The sequence below is a fragment of the Vulpes lagopus genome, chromosome 18, assembly GCF_018345385.1.
Source record: "Vulpes lagopus strain Blue_001 chromosome 18, ASM1834538v1, whole genome shotgun sequence".
In the NCBI taxonomy this organism is placed as follows: domain Eukaryota; kingdom Metazoa; phylum Chordata; class Mammalia; order Carnivora; family Canidae; genus Vulpes; species Vulpes lagopus.
In genome coordinates, this window is record NC_054841.1 from 28,809,840 (window position 1) to 28,834,837 (window position 24,998).

The 24,998-nt window shown below is 46.4% G+C and overlaps 1 protein-coding gene across 1 annotated transcript in view; it reads left to right on the forward strand.

The window, feature by feature from the left end:
• Positions 1 to 24,998, forward strand: part of STK35 (serine/threonine kinase 35) — a 45,561-nt gene that overhangs the window by 2,181 nt on the left and 18,382 nt on the right. The window contains exon 3 of the mRNA XM_041732713.1: positions 12,165 to 12,914. Within this exon, the coding sequence (XP_041588647.1) occupies positions 12,165 to 12,877 (713 nt within the window). The 3' untranslated portion in view covers positions 12,878 to 12,914. The remainder of the gene's footprint in view (positions 1 to 12,164; positions 12,915 to 24,998) is intronic.

The following is a 24,998-nucleotide window of genomic DNA, read 5'->3' on the forward strand; positions in this document are numbered from 1 at the left end:
CTTCAGCTCCACCTCCAAACTCTTGCTTCCTACTCTTGTTTTCCTCTGAGACACGCACCCCCACCCCCACCGGCCCATTCCATCCCAAGGCAGTCAACCAAACTGGCGGGTTTCCTGGCTAAGTCCTCTGGGTCCTGCTGAATAATAATCCCCCAGGTGGGCCTATAGCTGTCACATAACATGTAACATCTTTTTCTTCTTTTCCTCTGCCTTACATACTTAATCTTTTTCTAACCCCCCCCCCCCCCCCCCAGGCTGCCTGGGTTGCATGTTTATAGGGAACATGGGGCTCAGGGAAGCAAGGTAGCTTTGCAGTCATGGGAGGGCTAATCCTAATTTGAGTTTTTGCTGTGTTTAGGGCACGAGTTCATCTTGAGTGCTCAGTGTTGACATGTTTTGTTCAGACTTGTAAGTAGCCAAAGGTTCTCTAAAGAGAGGAGAAGGCCAGTGGGCTAGAAAGGTCTTGGAAGACTTCCTCAGCAGAAAGGTTACTAATCTGAGATCCAGCTATGTCCTAGATGTCTTACAGAGTGACTTTAGGTAATAACTTTAAAAGTAAATCCTCTCCTCTTTCTATAAACGGAGAAACTAAGGATTAGAGGTTAAACAGATAGAAGTTGACGAGGTTAATCAGCTTGTAAGGGAAGTGGAGTTTGCTTAGCAATTTTTCAGAGCTTAAGTGACATAACACCCAGATCTGTCTTGATTTAAGTTCTAGATCCTTTCAAGATGGGTAATAATGCCCTCACTTCCCCAAGAATAAACTGGAACTGATCTTTAAGAATGAGTAGGATTGAGGGGATAGAGTTGGATAGGGCATTTTGTTTTGCCCAGTTTTGAACTCCTGCACCCCATCCCAGGAGAGCTCTGTCCCATTTCAAGTCTGTTGCTTGGACGGTGGGTTGAAGGTATTATCAGTATCACCTGGAGTCCTTTTTCAAAAACAGGTTTCACTTTTTATGCCCAGCCCTGCCTCATCCATTCTGAAAAGCCCACCCTCTCCCCATAGTGATTGAAGACTTTCCGGGAGATTCTTGAGCTTACCTGTATCCTACAAGCTATTCACTTACATTCTCCCTGTCTTCTCCAAGGTGATTAGCCAATATTCTGGACTTCTATAATACTCAGTTGCTTTGGGATGTGAGAATTCACTTTGCCAGTGAATTCTCTACCCTTCTACTCTCAGTTCATTGATGCCAATCTTGAAACTTCACCTTGGTGTGAAGTCTTGGCTTTCTCTCCTTACCTATAAATAATGTTTAGATTCTCTCACACGTAGAATTTGACAGAACTGCACCGTAAAGGTGGCCGGATAGTCTAGTGATTAATACCATCAGCTTTACAGTTAGGCTCACTTTAAGTCATGGCTTTAAGTCATGGCTTGTCTCAACAGACTTACATGAGACTTGGGATAAGAAGTTTAAAACCTGTGGGGAGCATTCCTTTATCCATAAGATAAGGGTGCCTGTGTCCTCGAGCTGCTGTGCAGCCTGGGAATGTCCCTAAGTGCTCAGATAAGGAGGAAACTCAGCAAGTCCACATTTTGAGTCCTCTTTCATCATCCCCTTTGAGATTAGTTCTGTCCTTGTTCAAGTTTCCCAAACTCTTGACCACGGAAACATCCTATTGTCTGGGTAACACCAGGTTGAGAGAAACTGTGGTGTGCCTCCCTTTGTGATTTAAAACAGGTCTAGCCAAACAGTATGTTGCTTTAGGCCACACACTTCAGTTGTCCCACTCAGTTGTAAGCAGTTTTGAAAATATTTGAGCCTCTTCTGTGGGTCAGGTAATGCTCTGAGCTCAGAGACAGAGCAATAAAGGTAATGTACACAACCGGGCTGATGAAAGGGACATTGAAATTTACATGTCGGGGATCCCTGGGTGGCGCAGTGGTTTGGCGCCTGCCTTTGGCCCAGGGCGCGATCCTGGAGACCTGGGATCGAGTCCCACGTCGGGCTCCCGGTGCATGGAGCCTGCTTCTCCCTCTGCCTGTGTCTCTGCCTCTCTCTCACTGTGTGCCTATCATAAATAAATAAAAATTAAAAAAAAAAAAGAAATTTACATGTCAAATGTTAATTTAGCTAGCAGTTAAATGGGCATTGTTTTCTCTTTAATATTAAAAGTGAAGGACAAAAAGACCCACATTGCTGTAGGTGAAGTTTTCCTGCCTTCAGCTTTCAGAATTTAGCATCTTAATCAGCCCTGGGGCGCTGGATTTACAGTGTGCTGCTATCACTCAGAAATGTCAGAGCTGGAAGGAATCTTAAAGATAATCTGGTTCAACCCTGTCATTAAACAAACTCCTTTGCAGTCACCTTTTGCCCAGTGTCCTGCAATTTAGAATAATTTTGAAATAGACCAAAAAAGTGTTAATCTACCTTAAAGTCTCAATTGAAGTAAATCTACATAATTTTACTGAGTCCCCATGGTAGCTTTTCACTGGGGGAAAGATGGGGGGAGGGGCAGGGCAGTCTGCCCCAAAGGAATTTAATTTTGAAAGTTTGAGGACCTGTAGAAGACTTAGGTGCTAATCAGGGTCACAGGAGGAAAAGGCAAGTTGTCTGGTTAACAAGAGCTTTCTACAGAGTGTTGCACAGGATTAACAGGAAGATAATCTAGAGTTAGCTACGAGTTGGCGGAGAAGATAGGCTTGAAAGAAGAGTGCCCAGGACTGTATAGATAGAGAAGAAGTGGGATTTATTTCACAATTGGCCCAAATAGGGAACAGTTGGGTTTTTTTTTTCCCCCTTTCTTCAGTATCAGGGCTCCAGTGAATAAGCAAGGCATTTCTGTAGGCTTAAATTATTTGACCTGTAAATCCAGTATCAAAAAGAAATGAGAAACTTCTTAATGCAATTCTTGGTTTCATTCAACTTTGTTTAATAAGCTTCTAGGTCTCCTTCTCTTTCTCTGAACGTAGACCAAACACCTAGAGCATTATGTAGTGAGCAGAAGTTCCAGAGTCACTGGTAGTCTTAGGCAGCCTCATCTGGTCTTCTGTTTCACAGGGAGGGAAATAAGTCTAAAAAAGACAGGACTTGATCCACATGAGTTAGTGGCAGCATTCAAACCAGCCTCCTAGGCTTTTTAAAACCAGATTAACAATCCTGTAAATTATTTGGTTGATGTGCTTAGCTTTTAAATACTTGTCACAAAAAACAGGAGTTAAAGCATCAACAGTTTGCTTTTATCCCCTTATTTCCATTGCCAAAGGACCCTCTCCTGAATGCACCTAAAACTAAATTCAAGATTGCTGCCACTTAGACTGCAGGCAAGGCTGAACTCCTTGTCAGACTACAGTTAAATTCCTGCATGCTCTCTAATGCACACACTGACTCTTCTGACACATAGCGACTAATAAGGAGCTTATATATATGATACATCCTCTCCAGGACAAACCCAAGGCTCATAAAACCAAATAGAAGTTTGGAAAATCTAAGGATCTAACTTATCCCATCTTGGTAAGATATTAGTTCTGCTTTACCAACTATTTCATGTTTTCTGTGCTCAAGAGATCCTCAGGCAGCTTCACAGTGGTGGGAATCTAGGTCTTTGGTAAGTCTTTTCTGTGCATTTGTACCAGGTACTCTGTAAGAAGAGGATGTGCAAAGTTTCCTCTGCTGCGAGGTATGCAGAAGACTCAGGCCCAGATGATCACAATTAGGTCCTGAATGTTACCTAGAAAGCTAACAGCAGAGGTTCCCTGGGGGAATATACAGGCATGGGAAGCAGAGAAGGTGGACTTGAGTAAGCTGAAGGGGGGACCGAGTGTGGGAGGGAAACCAGGGTCTTAGCAGTAGATTGGCTGTCAGCCTGCACATTGCCCTTCCCCCGCCACCCCCATCCTGTTGAGTGCCTAGGGAAAGGGAGGCTCAGAGCTGGCCGCCGCCACCCCCCCCCCCCCCCCCCCCAAGAAAGCAGCTCTGAATTCTCTACTATGGCTTGGCCTGAGTTTAGAGAACCCTCAAAGGCAAGAGATCCCAATCAGGTGTGGTGTTTGGCTACTCCAAAATAGATCAGAGGTGTCAAGGGCCTTGGAAATTAACGGGATACAACGAGGTAGTAGTAACTGGGAGTTTGAAGGTTTGGGTTCCACTTTTACCCTATTAATAGTTACAGCGTACTTTCTGTTGTGGGCCAGGTGCTATTCTAGACTTTATACCCATTAACTGATTCAGTCCTCACAACCCCCTTTTGAAGTCAGTGTTATAATTACCCCTATTTTACAGGTGAGGAAACCAAGTTAGTAAAATTGCCCCATGTGAAACAGCTAAGCAAATAACCACTCGGGTCCGAGCCTAAGCATTCAAGCTTGAGTCCATTCTTCTAACAGCTGTGCTACACTCTTGGGACAGGTGGCTTAAGTTCTGGGTTCTCCTGTTTTTCTTAGTAGTTAAATGCATAATCACATTTTACTCAGAAACTAATGCCTACTGTTTGTTTTTTTTTTTTTTTTTTTTTTTTACTGTTTGTTTTTTAATTATGTGCTAATCAGTACTTGGCACTGCCAATTTGTTCGGCACTGCCTCCCATGTGTCTCAGCTGCCGGGGACCCTGTTCCTCCTTCCTGATCTGCTCTTGAATGTCTTAAGACAGCCACACAGACCTCTCCTCCTGCCTGCCTGCCTTCTCTGTGCACTGGGAATTTTAGATACCAGCCTCAGGAGACAGAAACAACAACTGGCTTAATTGAGAGTTTGGGCTAATTGGGTTGCACCAGGTAGGCTTTTTATAGTGTAAACTTCCAAGAATTAGGTCCTTAGTGACTCAAATTGAAGATTCTTACCTGGTTGTCTTTAAAATAGACATTCAAAACACCTACTACTAGAACTTTCCCTGTTTCGTTTTTAAGCCTCTAGCTCACAGTTCTCATCTCATTTCGTTTCACGCAATTATTGAGCGCCTGTTACATGTGAGGCACATAGAGACTTGGTTTCCTTCCGCCGTGAATGCGCGATCTCATGGAGGAGATAAACAGATGGATGGAGCACAACAGATGTTACCTCACTGCAACCTCTCAGAGGTGCTCTTATGGGAACAGCTGCCAGGAATGTGGACTAAGTTTAGGGGAGGGCAGGATAGGTTGTAAAAGGGTAAAAACAGAAGCATTCTGGCCAGAGATGAGACCTAGATAAGTGGTAAGGCAGTCACATGTGGAGAGAAAAATGGGTCCGGGCCACCAGGGGTTATTTCCCACTCTGCCTAGCTGGCAGAGTTTGCATTTTAACAAGATCCCTGTAACGTTCAAGTACTAATAGCTAGGCTTGGTATTTTCATGCTTGCTCTCTCATCTAATCCTCCCACTTGAAGTTGGTGTTTTTGTAACCTGGTCTTATACAGGAGAAAATCCAGATCCATCAAGGTCCAGTAAGTTGTACAGTACCACCAGTGAGGGATTATTTGGCTCTACATCTACATCCAGAAGCTCTTTCCAATTTCCACGTGCTTGACAGTGCTGCCTTATGACTACCCAAGGGCAGTGTCCGCACACATTAACAATTCACACCCAGTAGTTGTATCCTCTGGTGTCCAGGTGCCATCCACAATGCTTCCTGTATCATAGTGATGCCTTATGATAGCCCAGTTAGGTAGGTGTCTCCCAATTTATGGATAATGAAACAGATTGATAGGGTCTTAAGACATTTGCCCAGGGTCACATAGCCATGTAAATGAAGGGTTGTGGTGTCGACCCTGGGCCTGGCTGGCTCTCTGGCCCTTGTTCCATCCTTTCTATTAGGCCTGCAGGTTCTTGGCCCCTTGGCTTCTATAGGACACTGTATCTATCTTGGCAGCCATCCTAAGGGGTTGATTGTCTAGTGCACAATGACATTTGACTACTCTTGTGAAGTACTTTGAACACACCCTGGGTGTTGATACTGGACCCAGCCTCTTTATAGTGACAGGACACAGCCCAAGGTCATTGAGCCCAGGGCTTGGTCTCTGCTCATCTTTCTTTGTCTTGCGAAGGGTCCTTGTCTTCAGCTTCTCAGGACTGATTTTCAACTGAGCCACTTCTTTAAAATACTAATGTACGGTTTTTAACTAAATCAAAACCAGGGATGACTAATCCCAATGAATTCAGAGTTCATTTATCTAGGTTTTTTTTTTTTTTCTAACCTTTTATCTTAAAATTATAATTTTATATTCTATTTTTCCATTTCACATTAAACTTCCTTCTGACCTTTTATGTGACCTTCTCTTTTGACTTTTTATTTAAGTAAATTAGAAGTACAATATGGCCCTTTAAAGCATTCAGCCAAGTGGCAGTACCTTAATTAGCCACTAACTATCCTTGGACCCTTCTTTTCAATCCTTTGCCTTTACTTTGTCATATAGGAAACCAGCCCTGGGTGCTTGGGGTGCTTAGTGTGTACCCTTTTTGTTGCTGTCTGTGATAGGAGTTTCGTTTGTTTCTGTTTATCTTTTTGATACTCTTAGAATAAATTCCTCATGAGATTTTTTTGTTGTTGTTGTTGTCAAATGGGTTGAGCATTAATAAAACTTGTGACACACACTGCTGAACTATCTTAGCACATTTAAGTCCAAATCCTAATTGGTGCTCTATTGAAAAATGAATCTGCAGGTGGTGTGGTTGCACTATCAACATAAGGGACTTGATGAACAGGAAAGTCCTTGGAGGAATACCGTGAACTTGACAAAGAACCTGTGTCACAGTGGGGCAGTAGAACATCTAGGCATTCAGTTTTGCTTCTGGCACAAAGGCGGTAGTAGAAGAACATCATGGTTAGGAATCCAGACTGCAGAGCCTGGGTACCCCATCCTCTACTGGCTGTGAGACCACAGGCAAGTAATTGATCTTGAGCCTTCATTTCCTCCCTGTAGAAAGGAATAGGATTATGGTCTCAGTAGATAGGGGTTTGGAGTAAGAAGAGAGGATTGGCTATTCTCTGTGCTTCTTTCTTGTCACATAGGACATGTGATATTAGTTACTAAGTTCATTTGACTTTTAAACCTCCCAAGGCCTCTCCCCCCTACCCTTGGCTTAGCCCCAACCCCTTTTTACCTCCTCCCTTTCCAGTCCTCACTTCTCTTTGGGTTTCAGAAACTCCTGATGCACCTCTCAGCTGCCAATCCATCTTTATCTCTTAACTCCTCATGCCTTCAGAGGGAACTTGTAGTAGTGATTCTGAGACCTGCTCTCCAACGTGTCTGTGTCTTGACAACCAGAACTAAGCCTAAGCAGGGGCGTGTAGTAGTGTTGTTAGCAGCCTGATATCTTAAATGATAGGACTTAAAATTGGTGACTTAAGACTCAGCAAGCAGGATATTGTTCTAAAACATGTCAAGAACTTTTAGTTCCCATTTCTTGGTGCCTAAATTCAAAGCCTTTGGTTCCTTCGGACCCAACTCCAGAGCAGCTTCACCTCAGCCTCCTCCGATAACTTGGGTCCCTCGCTGTGAGCTCACACCCTGCTGTGTGGTGTGCACACACTCCATCCTGGGAGACACTGCTCAAGGGCCACCCTTGAGTGATCCGCAGCCTGCCTGCCTCTCCTAACCACCTTGCCCACTGCTCGCACAGAATTGCACCCTAGTCTGTTGTCATGGCTGTGGGTGCTGTGGCTGGTTATTAATGACCAAGAAACATCTACAAGGGCAGGGATTACTGCTAATCTCCTCCAGGGTCTGACAAGCAGTGTATGCCTAGGAAGTGTTTAAATGGAATGAACGAGCGCAAGGACGTCCCATCTTCTGGAGGCAGCTTGGGAATAGGCTCATAAACCCCTGGGTATGTTGTATCCCTTTCTAGGAGTTGCCTGCTGTCCCAGAGCTTGCGCTGACATCCTTAAGCCTCAGGTTTCTGAACAAAGCAGGCCACATTTGTTGGGAGACACCTGTTTGACTTGTTTTCCCCCATTTTCTCTGTCTCCCCGTAAACTGTGTCATAGAATAGGTTTCAAAATCGAGTTTATTCTGTAGTCTTCTGGCTGTTGGATTTGAGGGCAGTCAAACTGTGCTGAAGGTGGGCCTGTCTCTAATCAAGTGTGTTTCTTAGCCTCCCAGACTCCAGGCAGCATCATCGTGCGATAGAAGGGCTTAGCAGTGGAGGCTCACGTCTTACCCAAGCAGCCACAGCAGTGATCTGGGGCAAGTTACTTAACCTTCCTCCTGGTTTCCCCATCTGTAAAAGCATGTCCAGGAGAAGGGACTGCTCACGCAGTGAGCCTTTTAAATGGTGCCTGGAAGCCAGTGGCCTCTCCCACGTTAATTTGCCTCAAATCCCTAACACTTCCATCTTTTCTCATGATCTGGGAAGCTAAATTTTTCACTCTTACCCTACAGGACCATCAGGCTGTACCAAACAAGGAAATTACAAAATTTAATTTTGTTTCTCTCTCCTCAAACTGTAAACTTCACATGGGGATTCTACATAGTTGATGCTTGTGCATTCCAGTTCTATGTCCTGAAACTGGGGGCAGCCACAGGGTGGGCTTGATGACCACTGGGCCTGCTGTGAGCTGGGCGGGCACTGAAGCTCCCTTGGATCACTTGACCTTCACGAGCCCCTATACACTGGCGGACCCCAGTGATGTGTCTCCAAGAACTGGTGTCATTTTAGGACCATGGTTTGGTGATCCCCTAAAAGTTGGAGTACTTTCCCTTCCTCCATGTGCAGTTGCCTTGGTAAATTATAACACTGGGGCTGTGGTCCATCAGAAGAGGGAAGTTCCCTGGGAAATCAGGCAAGCATCAGGTAGGTTGGCATTCAGGCAGGGTGCAAAGAAACATATTTGGATGCACCAGCAGATTTGAGGAGAGGGAAGGCTTCTAGAGAGAGAACACCTCAAAAACCACTTGCTTGGGGGATCCCTGGGTGGCTCAGCAGTTTAGCGCCTGCCTTTGCCCCAGGGTGCGATCCTGGAGTCCTGGGATCAAGTCCCACGTCGGGCTCCCAGCATGGAGCCTGCTTCTCCCTCTGCCTGTGTCTCTGCCTCTCTCTCTCTCTATCATAAATAAATAAATCTTTAAAAAAAACAAAACAAAACAAAACAAAAAAACCCGCTTGCTCTGGCTAGAAAACATGGTTTTGGCTATTTACAGCCTGAGCAATAGGATACAGTTCTCCACTTTGATTTTCTGATTTTTCTTTCTTTTTTTCTTTTTTTCTTTTTTTCTTTTTTTTTAGTTCAGTTTGCCAACATATAGCATATCACCCAGTGCTCATCCCCTCAAGTGCCCCCTCTGTGCTCATTTTCTGATTTCAACGTCCTCGGTTTCCTAGCATGTGAGAGCTTCAATTCTGTGGCCTACAGCCCTGGGGTTATTGGAGTCCATGGCTTCCTTGGACTTGGCTGAGGCCCGCTGGAGATGTCATTGATGGTCAGGATGTCATTCCCCCCAAAGTAACGGAGGCTCTGCAAAATCTGTTTGTCCGTCACCGGAGTCCCAGGAGTATATGGTGTCAGTGCCCCCTCAATGTTGGTGGATGTGACAGGCTCACAAAGCTATAGCCATCTTCCCCGACCTTTGCCCCAGGTTCTTTGCGTGGTGTCTGTCTCCTTGTGTTTTCCTTTGAGCTAAGAGACCACCCAGTTAACCGGAGGGCAGAGCTGGCATCTAACCCCAGACTTGTCACCTTCTAGCCTGAGCCCTTCCTGTGACTTCACCCTGGCTGGCTTCTCAACAGAAATACATTAGGCCCCATGCACCCTCCCTCCATCCTGCCCTGAGGTAGGCAGGGGCCCAGGTGGGCAATCTGCCCAAAGGAAAAGACTGGAATTCTCACACCTCTCTTTGGTTTGTGAGGGGAGTGGGGGCAGCGGGGGGATTCCTGCCTGAAAACACATGCTGTGGTTTCTGCTGAAGTGAGCCCACGGCCTGGGCCCATGCAAGGAAGAAGTGCTTCTTGCCTCTGGGACAAGTGGCCGCTTTCCATGGTTTTCCATTCTGTCATGCTCCCTGAAGCTGCTCTGATTTGGAGCCCGCTGCTTCCTCCAGTGCTTTCCTCTCCACAAACCCCTTCCTGTAGCATCTCCTGAGCTCAGTTTGCTCCCCTAGAGCCTGCTCTTCAGTCACGCGCACCCTCCCTCCCCCCCAGGGCACTTGCTTACCCTCCTTTTCTTTCCCTGGGTTCTCATAACCTGGACTTACAATGTAGTCTGTTTTGCAGACTTGTTTTCTTTTTACTTGAGTTGCCCTGGTTACCAACTTTGTATATAAAGTAATCACCATTCCCCACCCTTTATTTCCCCACTGTTTCAGTGAAAAAGTTGTACTGTTTTCTGATGGTGGCCCTCACAGAAGGAATTTGATGGCGTTTTAATCGCTTCCTTTCTGGCTCTACCACCAGCAGACCTTTCTTGCCCTCCTTTTTATGGGTCTTTACTCTGGAGTCAGGTTTGATTTGGGCTTTGGATCACTGCATCATTTTGCAGTGTTTTCAGATAAAGAGCATCAGCCCACCAGAGCCAGTGACCTAGAAAGAGGATTATGAGATAGGAAAGAGCTAATTTAAAAAGAAAACACCCCATCTGCCCTAAACTGGTTCTACCTGTATTGCTTTGATTGTAATATAAACAAACAAATTATATAATTACAGGGGAAGTGAGGTCTGTCAGATTGTGGCCAAAAACCCAAAGGTTTTGCCTTGTCCATCTCTTCATCCTGCCTCAACCTAGAACTCCGAAGGCAGTGGTTTCCATAGACTCTGCTTTGGCAGTGGCTATTTAAGGAGGTGTAGCTCTTGTTTTCTGGTGGAATGGAGACCCTGTGCTCGGGGTCAGAGGACTGGTGTTCAGGCTCAGTTATGAGTGATCCATATGACCACCCACCACAGGCCCTGCCTTTTCATCAGCAAGATCAGACTTTCGCCTATTTAGACTTTGGGGGCAGTTATAGTCCTCAAATAACTTCCACAGAAGGACTCAGTGTGCCGTTAATTACCTTATAAAGAATGTTGGGGTTTGTTTGGAGATGTCAGTCACCAGCTTTCCTGGAGTTGCTGTGGTTCAAAAAGGAAAGGCTTCTGGAAAGGCAGAGCTGGAGTTTCATGCCAGCACAACTTGATTCTACTAACTTTTGTGTCTACTTTGGACTCCCGTTCCCACCAGATTTCCTTCCTGTTTAGGCCTCTCCTGTGTTCCATTATCCATCCCATCTCTCAGCCTAGAATTCTTTTCTTGCTTCTCTCAACTGATCTACTGCCTGTCTTTAAAGTGTAACTCAGGTCTTGTGCCTTCTGACTCCCAGATCTGGCAACTCCTGTCCACCTTCACTGTTCCTAGTACAAGTTGACTTTGATGCAGATACTTAAAATGCTTGCTGTCTTAGATACATAGCCTGTTATCTCCTTGAAACGAAGGAGATTGGTCTGTAACAGCCCCTCATCTCTAGAAAGAAACTAACTTGTGCTAAGCAGATACAGTGGGCGAGCAGGAAACACTGCTGGGAGTATGCCTCTAAAATAAACAATTGTGGTACCATTCTAGGTGCATTGCTGAGTCTTAAAAGTTAGGAGTGAGGGGAGGAGAGGTCCTTTTTGCCTGTTGTGGATTAACAGCCCTTTTATGACCTTCTTGCACACTTGACTTTGCCTCATCAGCAGTCCCATGGGACATGGAGTAGTCTGTCCGGACACACTATAGTGAAACACAGTGGCTTCCCGGTCACATGGATTGGAGTCCCTGGACTCCTCCATCTCTATGAGCATCAGGTTTTTCATCTTTGAAGATGGGGCTATTTCATCCTACCTCCCAGGGGGTGGGGGTGGTAAATATTAGCTTAATGTCAAGGGCCCGTGTAGGTATTCTGTGAGTGATTACATGCAGGCATTTGCAGGTGAGGCAGCAGAGGCAGAAACTTGGAAAGGTGAACTAAGTGCCGGTGCCTCCTGGTTACCCATTGAACCGGTTGGCACAGTTAACCAGTTCCTTACCTAGGCACCGATACTGCCAGAGCCGGGTGCTCGACCTCAGTGTCTGCCACCCGTGTCCTTTATCCCGGCAGACCTCACCTCACCCCAAGTGAGTAGAGATGGGCCCACTCTGCATGGTGCTGGCTCACTACCAGGTTTGCTGGTCCTCCTGGCTTGGAGCCTCGTCAGCATTGTCCAGCTAAACCTGGCTGTGCTGCCTGCATGTGATCTGAGTGTGTTGGGGATGTGTCTGTGGCACTCAAGCTCTTTCCGGTCTTCTTCAATTTAGGAGAAAGGATCCTGGGTTATGCTGAGGAGCCCTGCTATCTCTGGTTTGTCATGGAGTTCTGTGAAGGTGGAGACCTGAATCAGTACGTCCTGTCCCGGAGGCCGGACCCCGCCACCAACAAAAGCTTCATGCTACAGCTCACAAGCGCCATTGCCTTCCTGCACAAAAACCACATCGTGCACAGGGACCTAAAGCCAGACAACATCCTCATCACGGAGCGGTCTGGCACCCCCATCCTCAAGGTGGCAGATTTTGGACTCAGCAAGGTGTGTGCTGGGTTAGCCCCCCGAGGGAAAGAGGGCCATCCAGACAACAAAAATGTGAATGTGAATAAATACTGGCTGTCCTCAGCCTGCGGCTCAGACTTCTATATGGCCCCTGAAGTCTGGGAGGGACACTACACAGCCAAGGCCGACATCTTTGCCCTGGGCATTATCATCTGGGCAATGATAGAAAGAATCACTTTTATTGACTCTGAGACCAAGAAGGAGCTCCTGGGGACCTATATCAAACAGGGGACCGAAATCGTCCCTGTTGGTGAGGCGCTGCTAGAAAACCCAAAGATGGAGTTGCATATCCCCCAGAAACGCAGGACTTCCATGTCTGAGGGGATCAAGCAGCTCTTGAAAGATATGTTAGCTGCTAACCCACAGGACCGGCCTGATGCCTTTGAACTTGAAACCAGAATGGACCAGGTCACATGTGCTGCTTAAAATTCAGGGCAAAGCATCTTGAGTGTTTTTAAACTAGGTGAGTGTACTCTTTTTGTTCTGCATGCCCACTTCCTGGACTGGATTCTTCATCTCGGGGCCCCATGGTGGGCCCTGTGGAGCTGGGGGGAGATGCAGGGTTGAAGACCACGAAGTGCTTGTTATGAGAGACCCACACAAGTCTTGAGATCTGTGGGGTGGAATAAGAGCTGGAAAGTCTAGAGAAGTTTTCTGAGTGGACATGGCATTTGAGCGGAGTCTCAAGTGTTGTAGAAATACTTCTTCTCATCAATTAATAAATGTTTACTGGAGAAAATGTGCAAAAGGTACAGACAATTTTTTTCAGAGAATAAACTGTATCCTTAATGTATTCCTCCTATTCACCTATCCAATTCTGCACGGTTTAGCTCATCCTATATTTAGATACAGTTTGGTTTTCTACTCTTTCAGCACTAATCTGAGCATCTCCCCATGTGATACCTTGGAAGTGCAGTTTTCAGTGATTGACATTCTGTTATATGTACCATGATGTCTCCTACTAGTTTAGACATATGATGCGTTTCCTCCATTTGAGATAGTGTAAAGGATGTGTGAGTGAATAATCAATCCTACATGGAAGTCTGCTTATATAAGAGATGGGTCGTAGGCTTTCATTTGTCAAGTGCTGTGCTAGGCTCTGGGCTAACAAGTGGGAAGCAAATTCAGAATACAGCCCCATCCTCATGAATTCTGCGGCTTAGTTGAATTAGTTAAGGAGAAAAACATTGGTCAATATTTGCCATAGGTGTTCTAGGCCAAAGGAGAAATGGTATTAAGGGACATTTAGTCTTTTAGGGTTGGTGCCCAGAGGCAGGAGTAGGGAATTGGGGGAGGGGTGTGGCATTCCAGGAAAAAGGACCAACCCTCTGCAAAGGACTCAAAACCAGAGGGAGCCTAGCACATTTGAGCATCTCCAGTGGTAAGGGGTGGTGGAGAGGGCAGATCTTTAGTAATCAGTGACCTGCCAGGAGAGTAGTAGGCAGAGCTAAGGCAGAACATCCAAAAAGTGTATACCAGAAAGGGCAGCAGTTGTGCGGTTGGACCAGACCCTGAGGTGTAAGCAAGGGAAACAAGGTGAAAAGGGAACCCTGGAATGCGACCTTGGTGTAGGCATTTGGGAGCCACCTGAGGACCAGAGCAGAACAGTCAGTGTTAAGAACTTCAGCCCATGGAAGCCTGAGTTGGGCTGGAGCCTGGGAGACCAGTTGGACCAACCCTTTTGGTCACACTCCCAGCAAGGAGATGTGGTTGAATGTGAAACTGAGAAGCACTGAGGGTAGAGGAGTGCCTGGATCATCAGGGCAGCTGGCCGGGTGTGGAAGTAGAAAGAAAGTAATAAATTTTGGGGAGGTTAATGGCATTAGACACAAATGCTGGCTGGCTTAGTGGTCAGATTTGACTTACTTTCAAATAATCCAGCCTACTTTTGTGGGAAGGGAAAAGAACGTTGACTACCATATACACCAGGTGGGCAGTAGCATTTTGTTTCATCTTTGCCACCCCACAAGAGGTGAAGTCATTTATCTGCTATGTTTCAAATTTAGGTATAGGTGTATCTTACTCATGACCCTCCCTCCCTCCTACCTTTTTTCTGAATTATGGTGAGCTGGAAATAAGCTACCCTTATACTTGGTGAAGACTTGAGAGGAGGTGGTGAGGGGTGGTGCCACTCCCAGGAACCAAACTGGGCACAGAGCCATCTGTCACCTGAGTGGGTTCTTGGTCCCTTCCTTTCCCTTCCTAGCTCTCAGAGTGCTAGTGCTGTTGGTGAGTGTGGTGTGGAGTCTGGTCACATCTGTAGTGTTCTCAGTGAACTTACTCCTGGAGTGACTCTAGGTTTCACTCCTTCCCACAAACATTGAGCACTCCTGCAGCCCACTGAGTAAGAATTTTCTCTAGAGCTTGGTTTGGGCTAGTGCCATGTTAGAGCCCAGAAAGGGTTGGCTAGACCACGTTGTAGTTGTATCTCATGCTACCACCTCTCATTTCCATCTCATCCCTTCCACTTAAAAAAAAAAAAAAAAAAAAAATTCCTAGAGGGACACCTGGATGGTGTAGTTGGTTAAGCACCTGACTCTTGGTTTCAACTCAGGTCCTGATCTCAGGAGATCTGAGCCTTGCTCAGCATGGAGTCTGCTTGAGATTCTCTCCCTCTCCCTTAGGCCCTCCCCCACCCAAAATGCTTACTCTTTTTAGCTCTCAAATATAAATAAATCTTAAAAAAAAAAACAACAACAACAACCTGTTAGCATTCAAGTTTGTCATGGGGTAAGATGAAGGTCGTCATTGGAAGAAAAACCTGAATTTGGGTTAGGATTGTGGGGTTGTCCCATCTAATTGATATCAGGTCTCCATTTGTACAGCCACACTTGGGATTTGTGCTGTTTGGCAGGGCAAAGTTTTAGCTAAAAGAAGGTTGATTCCTTCAGGTCAGAGAAATTAAGTGACCTTGGCATAAGAAAAGATGAGGCACATAGCTCTGCTGAGTGTCCCAGGCTCTGACCTCTGGTGATGATAATGCTTGGTCAGTTGGTGCCTATTTGATTGTAGCCTAGCCTAGCCTGTCCCAGCAGGGCACTTGGACTTGTGGGCCTGGGCCCAGGTCTAATCACAAGGAGCTGGCCCTTGTGATGCCAGAAGCTTCATATCATTTGTGATGACAATGAGCTGTATCTGGCCAGTTAAGGAATGAGAGACTTGAGTTGGAAATAACTATTGTCTCCAGACTCTTCCCCTGCCCTGCGCTTCCCACTTAAACTTTATAGAGAGGCTAACTCCACGTATTTAGCATATTTATTGACAGACTATTTGCCAGTGATTATTTTAGTAACAGAAGATGTTAGTGGATAAAATAGACAAAAATTCTTGGAGTTGTTGCACTTATAATCTGGTGGGGAAATAATAAATATAAGGAGTATGTTCGAGAATGCTAAGTATGGGGGGTGTGTACCACAGGATAAGAGAGATCAGAATGCTGGGAGGTGGAGGGTGGAGGTGTACTTTTAAATCAAGAGATGAGGGTGGGTCTCTTGAGACAGCCACATTTGAGTAAAGGTTAGGAGTTGAGGAAGGGAGTCACGAGGATTTCTGGAAAAAGTGTCCCAGACAGAAGGAACAGCCAGTATAAAGACTTGAAGGCTGGATAGATACCCAGGGAGGGGAATGTGATAAGAAAAGCAAGAAAGAAAGGTAACTGGGAGTCAACTAGAGTAGGCCTGTAGGCCATTGTAAGAATTTTGTGTTTTGTGCCTGGGTAAGACAGAAAGTCTTGAACACATGTTCATTCAGCCATGGAATAACTGATCTTGGAGAGGATTATCCTGGCTGCTGTGATAAAAGTAAACTACAGGAGAACAGGTGGGAGACTACTGTAGCAAGCCGGGTGAGAGAGAATAGAAGCTTAGAACAATGGAGCCAGGGAGGTGAGATAAATTTTGGGTGAATTTTGAAGTCAACCAGCCACTTCCTGCTGAATTGAATGTAAGATCTGAAAGAAAGGAATCAAAGATGACTTGGAAGTTTTGGCCTTGGAAGTCTTTGGAAGGACAGAGTTGCCACCAAATGAGATGAGAAAGGACATGGAGAGGGACAGGTTGGGCTGGAGAAGGTTAGGCTTTGCTGTCATGGGAAAGTTTGGAATGCCTATTTAAAAATCCAAGTACAGGGATCCCTGGGTGGCGCAGCGGTTTGGCGCCTGCCTTTGGCCCAGGGCGCAATCCTGGAGACCCAGGATCGAATCCCACGTCAGGCTCCCGGTGCATGGAGCCTGCTTCTCCCTCTGCCTGTGTCTCTGCCTCTCTCTCTCTCTCTCTCTCTCTCTCTCTCTCTCTCTCTCTCTCTCTGACTATCATAAATAAATAAAAATTTAAAAAATAAAATAAAATAAAAAATAAAAATCCAAGTACAGAGGTGAGGTGTGGGTAGTTGGATGAGCCTGGAGTTCGGGGGAGAGATCTGGTCTAGAGATGGAAATTCAGAGATGGCCAAGGCGCCAGAGTAGGCCTAGAAATCTCAAAGAATGACTGGGCTCTGGGCCATCCCGTAGTGGAGTTGGGGAGAGGGAAAGGAGCCAGATAGGAGACCTGGAGTATGGTGTTCTGGAAGCGGGTGAAGACAAGACAGGAGGAGAAGGGAGCAATTGGCCATGGCCCATATGATGCTGGTGGGTTGAGGGAGATGGGGACTGATGATTGACCTTTGACTTTTAGCAACTGGGAAGTCATTGGCACTCCTGAGCAATTTTGGTGGCATATAAGGAAGAGAACCGCTCTCGAACCAGAGCAGGTTTGAGAGGGAATGAGAGGAAGGGAATTGCAGACAGAATTGACCAGTGATTCTCCAGGTTTTTTTTCCAGTTATACTTTAGAAATTGAAGACTCTACAAAGCTTGTTTTGGGTTATATCTAAGGATACTGGTAGTATTAAAAATTAAAGTTGAGAAAATTTTAAAGGTTTTCAAATGAATAACTCAGATTATGATACTTATGTTAACATCTATGAGAAATATTTTCAAAATTTAACGAGTAGAATGGCATTGTTTTAATATTCTTACAAATCATTTTCCTGTCTGCCTTTATAATCAGCTGGTTTCTCCTATTTGCTTCTGATTTTACCCTGGTGCTGTGTCACTCAGCATGTAACCTTCGGAAAACTCCACTGTACACTTGAGAGGATGAAAGTGAAAAAGACCAACACGTCTTCGTATTACCTTGAACAGGTTTGGCTTTGTGGAGTCCCGCACTCCAGACCACACCTCTGAGAACCAATGGGATAGATGACTCTTGGAATGTTCTTTGAAAGAGAGCTGCTGAGGAGTAAGGGGCCTCTGGAGACCTAGAAAGCAGGAGTTATTCAAGGCCCTAAATAAAGGGACCGAATTTTTGTGTCCTTAAGAAAGGCCTCCATAATCTGGGATTGTAGAGGTCAGAGTAATGTTCAGATCAGGACTCACTGGTTTTAGTTTTTCTTGCAACAGTGAACAAATGCACTTTGGATTGGAAACATGGGATTCCTCTGAAAGGAGTGTTGCCTAGTGGACTGTCCAGGACTAAGTGGTCCCATCTTTGTGGCTTACTGGCCCCCATGTGACCTCAGACAAGTTATTTTACCTCTCTGGGTCTTATCCATTAAATGAGGGTAGATCATATTTATCTTACTGAGGTTTTATTATCCATAAAATGGGATACCTCTTTTTGAGGTTGTTGGAATCACAGGAGGTTGTGAAAATGCCCTCTATATAAACTGCCTAAACGAAGTGCTAAATTTTAGATACACACTTTGGCTTGAGGTGAAAGTATTGTCTTGCCTTCTGTTCATCTCTGAAGATAGTGGTCCTTAGTAGTCTTGCCTTGGAAGATTACCAATAGCTTTTCTTTCTAGCTTTTCTTTCTTTCTTTTCTTTCTTTTCTTTCTTTTCTTTCTTCTTTCTTTCTTTCTTTCTTTTCTTCTTTTTTTTTAAACAAAGCTGGACTCCAGGCAATTCTGGCCAATTTCTTGTTCCAGAAAACTTAACTATTTTTTTTTTTTTAATTTTTATTTATTTATGATAGTCACAGAGAGAGAGAGAGAGAGAGGCAGAGACACAGGCGGAGGGAGAAGCAGGCTCCATGCACCGGGAGCCTGATGTGGGATTCGATCCCGGGTCTCCAGGATCGCGCCCTGGGCCAAAGGCAGGCGCCAAACCGCTGCGCCACCCAGGGATCCCAGAAAACTTAACTATTTTTAAAGATTACTCAGTGGTGGATTCTAGCTCTCCCTTATTTGTCATTTTTTTTTTTGAAGATGTTTAATAATTCCTAATGTCTCCTCCCAGCCAGCCACAGACCTTACCCAAAGTGGGTAAAGCTAAACTGGTGTTTTAGGGACCCAGGTACCCAGGGTGGGTGCTGTGAGATGAGGGAGTTTGCATTCACCGCCAAGTTTGCTGGCTCATAGCCAAGCCTCGGTTACCAGGGCCTTTAGAAGTTGTGGCACTTGGATGACACTTAATTTGGAGCAGGTATCACAGGACTCCAGAAGGAAATTAGATGTGGATGTGGCCTGGAGAATCATAGAAAATATTCTTCCTTCCATACATGAGGTCTTGATGGCCGTCTACCATCAGAGACAAAAAATCCAGCCCAATTTATTGTTGAAGTAATAGAGGATATATTTATCCTTGGCCTGATGTCCAAAGACCCAGCTCTGGGCCGGATAAATATATCCTCTATTACTTCAACAATAAATTGGGCTGGGGATCCCTGGGTGGCGCAGCGGTTTGGCGCCTGCCTTTGGCCCAGGGCGCGATCCTGGAGACCCAGGATCGAATCCCACATCAGGCTCCCGGTGCATGGAGCCTGCTTCTCCCTCTGCCTGTGTCTCTGGCTCTGTCTCTGCCTGTGTCTCTGGCTCTGTCTCTCCTTCTATCTCTCAAGAATAAATAAATAAAATCTTTAAAAAAAAATAAAATAAAATAAAATAAAATAAAATAAATTGGGCTGGATTTTTTGTCTCTGATGGTAGACGGCCATCAAGACCTCATGTATGGAAGGAAGAATATTTTCTATGATTCTCCAGGCCACATCCACAGCTCTGGGCTCACATGCTGGAGGACCTGAGTTGTGATCCCTTGACCTGGGCTTCACATTCCTGTCTTCCGAGATTGGAGGTGGAGGTATGCAACCCACTGGTTGGGTCCCTGATGGTCTTCTGAGTATTCACAAGCTGCTTCAGCTCCTCTAACAGGCAACAGCATGATTGCTCACATGCAAGTTGTAGAAAACGATTCAGATGGTTTCTGTACTTTTGGCAGAATTACACCAGAATCGTGTCACATTATCAGGTGTCGAGTTCATCAGAAGTGATCCCAGAAACTTAAAAGAATAAATAAAAAAAATAAAGAAAGAAAGAAAAATTCTAATTGTTAGTTCATTTTAAACAGCAGTTTTCAAAACAGAGTCCCTGGAGGGTGAGTTAAAACCAAGTTTTCGGTGAGAAGTTGGGAATGGGACAAATAGGTTTTCGGGCCTCTCACTCAATTGAGTGTTACTTCCCTTGCCCAGCCGTGAGGACAGACATGAACAAGTCCAGGAGCTTCTAAGACATGGCCTTCATTTCTGCATGGAGCCTGCTTCTCCCTCTGCTTGTGTCTCTGTCCCCACCCCCACCCCCATCTCTCCTGAATAAATAAAAAAGACATGGCCTTCACCCACAAGACTACAGGCCCTTGTGGGAGGTAGCTGCATGAAACTGAGCTGCGGGGGCCTGACACCCCCACCTGGAGCCTGTGTCAGGGGTGGGGGTGCTGAGGGGTTAGGTTTTGAAAGAAGGGCAACAGTGCTAAAGGTGGCCGAAGGTGCTCCTAATCACTGGTCATCCCTGGGGCCAAGTGCATTTTGACCCATCATTTCATCTTCCCAAAGGTCACAGCAATAAGGAGCAAAGCATAGACTTGAACCCAGGTCTAAGGCCCTGGTGTCCACTGATAGGGGATGTTGCCTCATTGCATCATCTGTAGGAATCACATGTCTTTGTAATTCAACAAAGCACACGGAGTGGCATGTGAGATGAATGATGCGGGCACAAGGCGCAGGGCAGTTAGTAGCCTTCTATTTAGTTGGGAGATGGTTTCTTGTACTTAAAAAAAAAAAAAAAAATGCAATGTGCTCATGGTGAACAGCCAGGTAGCCCAACGAGAGGGATAAGCCAGGACGACCCCTTCTCCATGCAGCCTTAACTGCCAAAGAGACCAGCATCAGTTTGATTCCTACACCCCAGAGGCTCATCCCACTTAGTCTCTGGTGGAGCCTTGAACTTTCCAAAGGAAGTATGGAAGGAGGAAAATGCCATCCTTACCCTGAAGAAGGTGATTAGATCCTTAGAGAATAAGGGTTTTATTTCAAGTTGAGTGATAATTGGGAGGGGAATGTATGTAGCCGGTGATCATCAATCCTTTGACCCAAGCAGATCTCCAGTTTCTGAGCCTCCTTTGAGTCCCAGTCTGTAAAGTGGACTTCTTAGCCTTGCCTTGCCTGTCTCGCTAGCATTCCACAGGGCTACGAGCAGAGAGATGGGGGTGAAGCTCCAGAAGGTTTACTTCTCTTCTCCCTGGGAGCTCTGCCTCTACTGTGAGGACTTGGTGGCCTTAGGTACTGGCATATAGAGAGACTGTGAGGCCTGGTCTGTCTGCTCATGTTTTCTAGGGGTTCCCCTAGGTCAGGAAGGCTGATGTTTTTAAGGCCAGGCGACTCCTTGGGGGCCAGCTTTTGCCCTTGGAGTTGTCATCCCCTAACAGCTCCAGCTGTATCAACGGTAGAAAGCTGAGCTGAGCTGTGGGTTATGTAATGGGGCTGGTGGCCCCCAGGGATAGTCTGTCCCTTGGAGCTCTGCAGGACATCAAAGCATCTGTGAGGGGACAGGCCTGCCCCAGGGCTGTTGTTGCTCACATTCTACTCCTCCCTGGCATCCTTGGCTCCTCCCAGCCCAGACGGTGGCCCTTTGGGCAAAGCAAAGTCACTTTTGTAATCGGCCAGCTGTAAGCAAGGTTGCTTGATGGTTGGGGTCCGTCCAAGTCCCATTTCCTCTTCCCCTGGGACACAGACACTCCTACCAACAATAACAGCTTCTGGTTATAAAAACCTGCTTCGAGGGGCCCCTGACTTGTGCTGAGCAGAGAGGCCTTGTTCTTTCTCTTCAGCTCTGAATTAAATACTTTCCACACTTTCTTTGATCGTTGACACCACATATGTAATTATCACATAGCATCTGCGTAACCACCACCGGCCTTCCATCCTGCTGCAGATGAGGATGTGGAGAATCCCTTTGCTGAGTTCTGAGAGCCAGGATTCCAAACGAGGTAGCTGACTGGAAATTTTCACTGTTCAGTTCTGCTTCCTGCAGCCTCTTTAAAAGCAGCTTTTGATGGGCTTCTAATTTCAGGTGGATGGTGGACTCCCTCCTCAGAGGAGCACCATTTAGGTGGCCCCCTAGCTATTGGTGTATGGTGCTGCCCATGGGCATCTCTCAGGGTCTAAGGATGTATACCGTCCCCTCCTTCAGGTGAGGTCAGCTCTGTGGATTCCTCTTGGGGTACACTGAGACAGCCTCAGATGTGGGCAGCTGAGGTACCCACCTAACTCCTGGGGGGCAGGCAGTAGTAGGCAGAAGGCACGTAGCAGGCAGAAGTCAAAACTACCCAAAGGTCAGAAGGTGGGAGACTGGAAGCATGCTTCTGGGAAAGCACTGGCACAGAGGGAGTGCTGACGGGGCAGCCTGTGGCACCAGTGAGGAAGGGACTCCAATGGGACCCATTGGCAGCCTGTTGTCTCTCTTCCTTCCCTCTGCCAGGACAGATCCTGGCAGAAGCCCTTCCCAAGTGGACTTAGCCTGGGCATTTGACACTGAGGACCCAAAGCAAGATGGCAGTAGTCGTCATTGGGAGTCTCCATCATTGATATGGCTGTCCTCAGCCCTGTGGTTGCAAGATGCTGGAGCCAAGCTGCATTTAATGAACAAGAGCCCTCCTGATGGTGGTGGTGGTGACAGTGTAGACTACAAGTGTTATCCTCCAGGGGTTCACGATGTAGCAGTGGGAGAAAGACATGGATACTTAGTTGTAGAAGCTGTGGCCTAGGAGAGAGAACAGGAAGCCTCAAGAGGGTGGAGGGAAAGCTTCCTGGAGGAGGTGGCACCCTGGGCTGGTTTTTGAAGGTAAGTTGAGAGGCACTTTGTAAGCCAGGTGACAAGTGAGCAGGTCATAGCTCAGACCTCACCAGAAGCTCACCTTAGTGCCCTGAGGGTGTGTCGGGTACAGGATCCAGCTGGCCAGGGGAAAGGGTACTACTGTTCTGGTAGTGAGATCCCAACCAGAGATGCCTTCTAGACCCTGGACCTGGGGAAAGAAAAGCCAGGGTTCCATCTTGATAAACCAGGGCAGTGACACACAAGCTCCCAGCCCTCCTTTCATTGCCACTGGTGAGTCCTCTGCAGTATTACACAATCAAAGGAAATGGAGACCTCTTCCAGCATTTCTAGGATTCAGAAGCATGGCAGGCCTTAAAACTGCCAACCAAGTTTAAAATAAATCAATACCATAAAATACTGCAATGAATTTCCCAACTTTAAAGGAATTTCACTTTCAGTTAGAGGTGCCAAGGGAAAGCTATAACTCAGCCTGCATCATACACAGGTCAGATTTCTGTGTTTTGTTTCTTTGTAAAAGAAAATGATGTCTAGGGACTCGGGAGGAATGGATTAGAGCCACCTAGGCACACCACAGGGCATACTGAGGAAGATGAAAAGGCGTCTGTTTTTCTAGGCTGCAAAAAGGAGCTGGATGTGGAGCCTGGGTGGTAATCTCACAGAGGGTAACCTGGGCTTTACGTCATCCTACGCCAGTACTGTGGCAATGATGGAAGGCAGGTGGGCTTTGGTATATGATGTTGGATTTTAGTATTAGCCAGCTGTTCCAGGCAGAGTCAGAGATGGTGTGAGCCCATTGATTCATTGTGCATTTACTCCCATCCCTTTAGAAGGAAACCCTTACATATATCAGGGACAGCACCCTTCTATTTTTTGCCTTTCTGCTTTTTTCAGACATGTCTAAGACATGTCCTTCTAGAAGGCTCTGGTCTGGGGCACATCTGAGGCATGGGCTGGAAGTACAGTGCAGTCAGATCTTGGCAGAGTGCGTGGACCTTACCGGCCCAGCCCAGCCTTGTACAGACATAAGGAGAACTGGAAGTCGCAAGTAAAGACTCATTTGTTGTTAGTAACCAGATTGCATACTAGGATTTAATGAATGTTTGGAAGGAACCCCTGGTTTGCATGGGGCAGCAGAAATGAGTGTGAGTATACCACACCCCAGACAACACAGTGATTCTTACCTTCTAGAAAAAATTATTTAGTAGTTTAGGCCAGATTGCCTAAACTGAAATCCAGATGTCACCACGGATGTGACCCAGAGATCCTCTTCCCTTCCCCACCCTCAAATGCTCAGGGCAGGACACTGTGCTACCGGGTGTAGCACAGGAAGCCTTTGGAGAGCATATCACTGCGGCCCAGGGTTTTGGAAGTCCTAGAGCAGTGAGATAGCTGTTCTGGAACTTTGGTTTCCTGCCTACCCTGGGTGTCCTTGGGTGTTGGGTGAGTTGGGTGTAAGCTCGTGGCGCTATAGGCGGAACCAGATGTGAGTCTTTAGGATCTGCAGCCTGGTTATGTGGCCTGGGTAAAGTTTGATGAGCGTTCAGAAGATTGCTTCCATTTTATCAGTGGAAGGAACTGAGGAAGTCACAAGTAAGGGGTTTCCTACTTAATAAATCAGGATTCTATCCTGTGAACTTGAAGAGATTGACAAGCTACTGCCATACTCCTCCCTATGCCTACTCCCTGGCTCCCATCCCCTAACACAGTGTCAGTGAGCAACTTTCTCAATGTGGTCCCCAGACTGGCAGCATCCCCTGGGAACTGTCCGAGTGCATACTTCTGGTCCCCCTTCAGTCCTGCAGAGTTGAAAACCAGGGAGGGGGCTGTTCAGCAAGCCATCTGAGTGATGCTGATGCACACTTAGGATTGAGAGTTGCTCTGGCAAAAGAGGGTAAAGGCACAATCTGCCACATTACTGTCTGTTAAACACACAACCACATACCTTACCTCTTAACCATTTGCCCTCAAAAAGCTTAGATCTAGGTATAAGAGCTGAGAAGAGGGGCCTGCCAGGTCCTGATCATGTCTCTGCCTTCCATAACTACCTAACTTTGGGACTCTGGGCAAGTTACTTCTCTGTGGGCCGTGGTTTCCTTGTCCAGAAAACCAGGGTACCTAAGGGACCACTCCCCCGCCCCCTCTCTCCCTGTTCCCTCAGCCCTGTTATGTTTGTGAATCCCACAGAGGGTGTTTCCGGGACTTAGGATTCCTGATCTTACTTGGTTTCTCCCTCAGCTCATGTATCCTTAGGATGAGGTGAGGTCCTGCAGCCACCTGTTCCTGGGAGGAAGAAGAAAATTAAATTTCTCCATGGGCTTTCCTGGCCCTGGGAGAGTAGACTTCTGAGCCATAATAACAATGAGCATCTCGGGATGATCTCCAGCAAAGTACCACCAGGGGAATA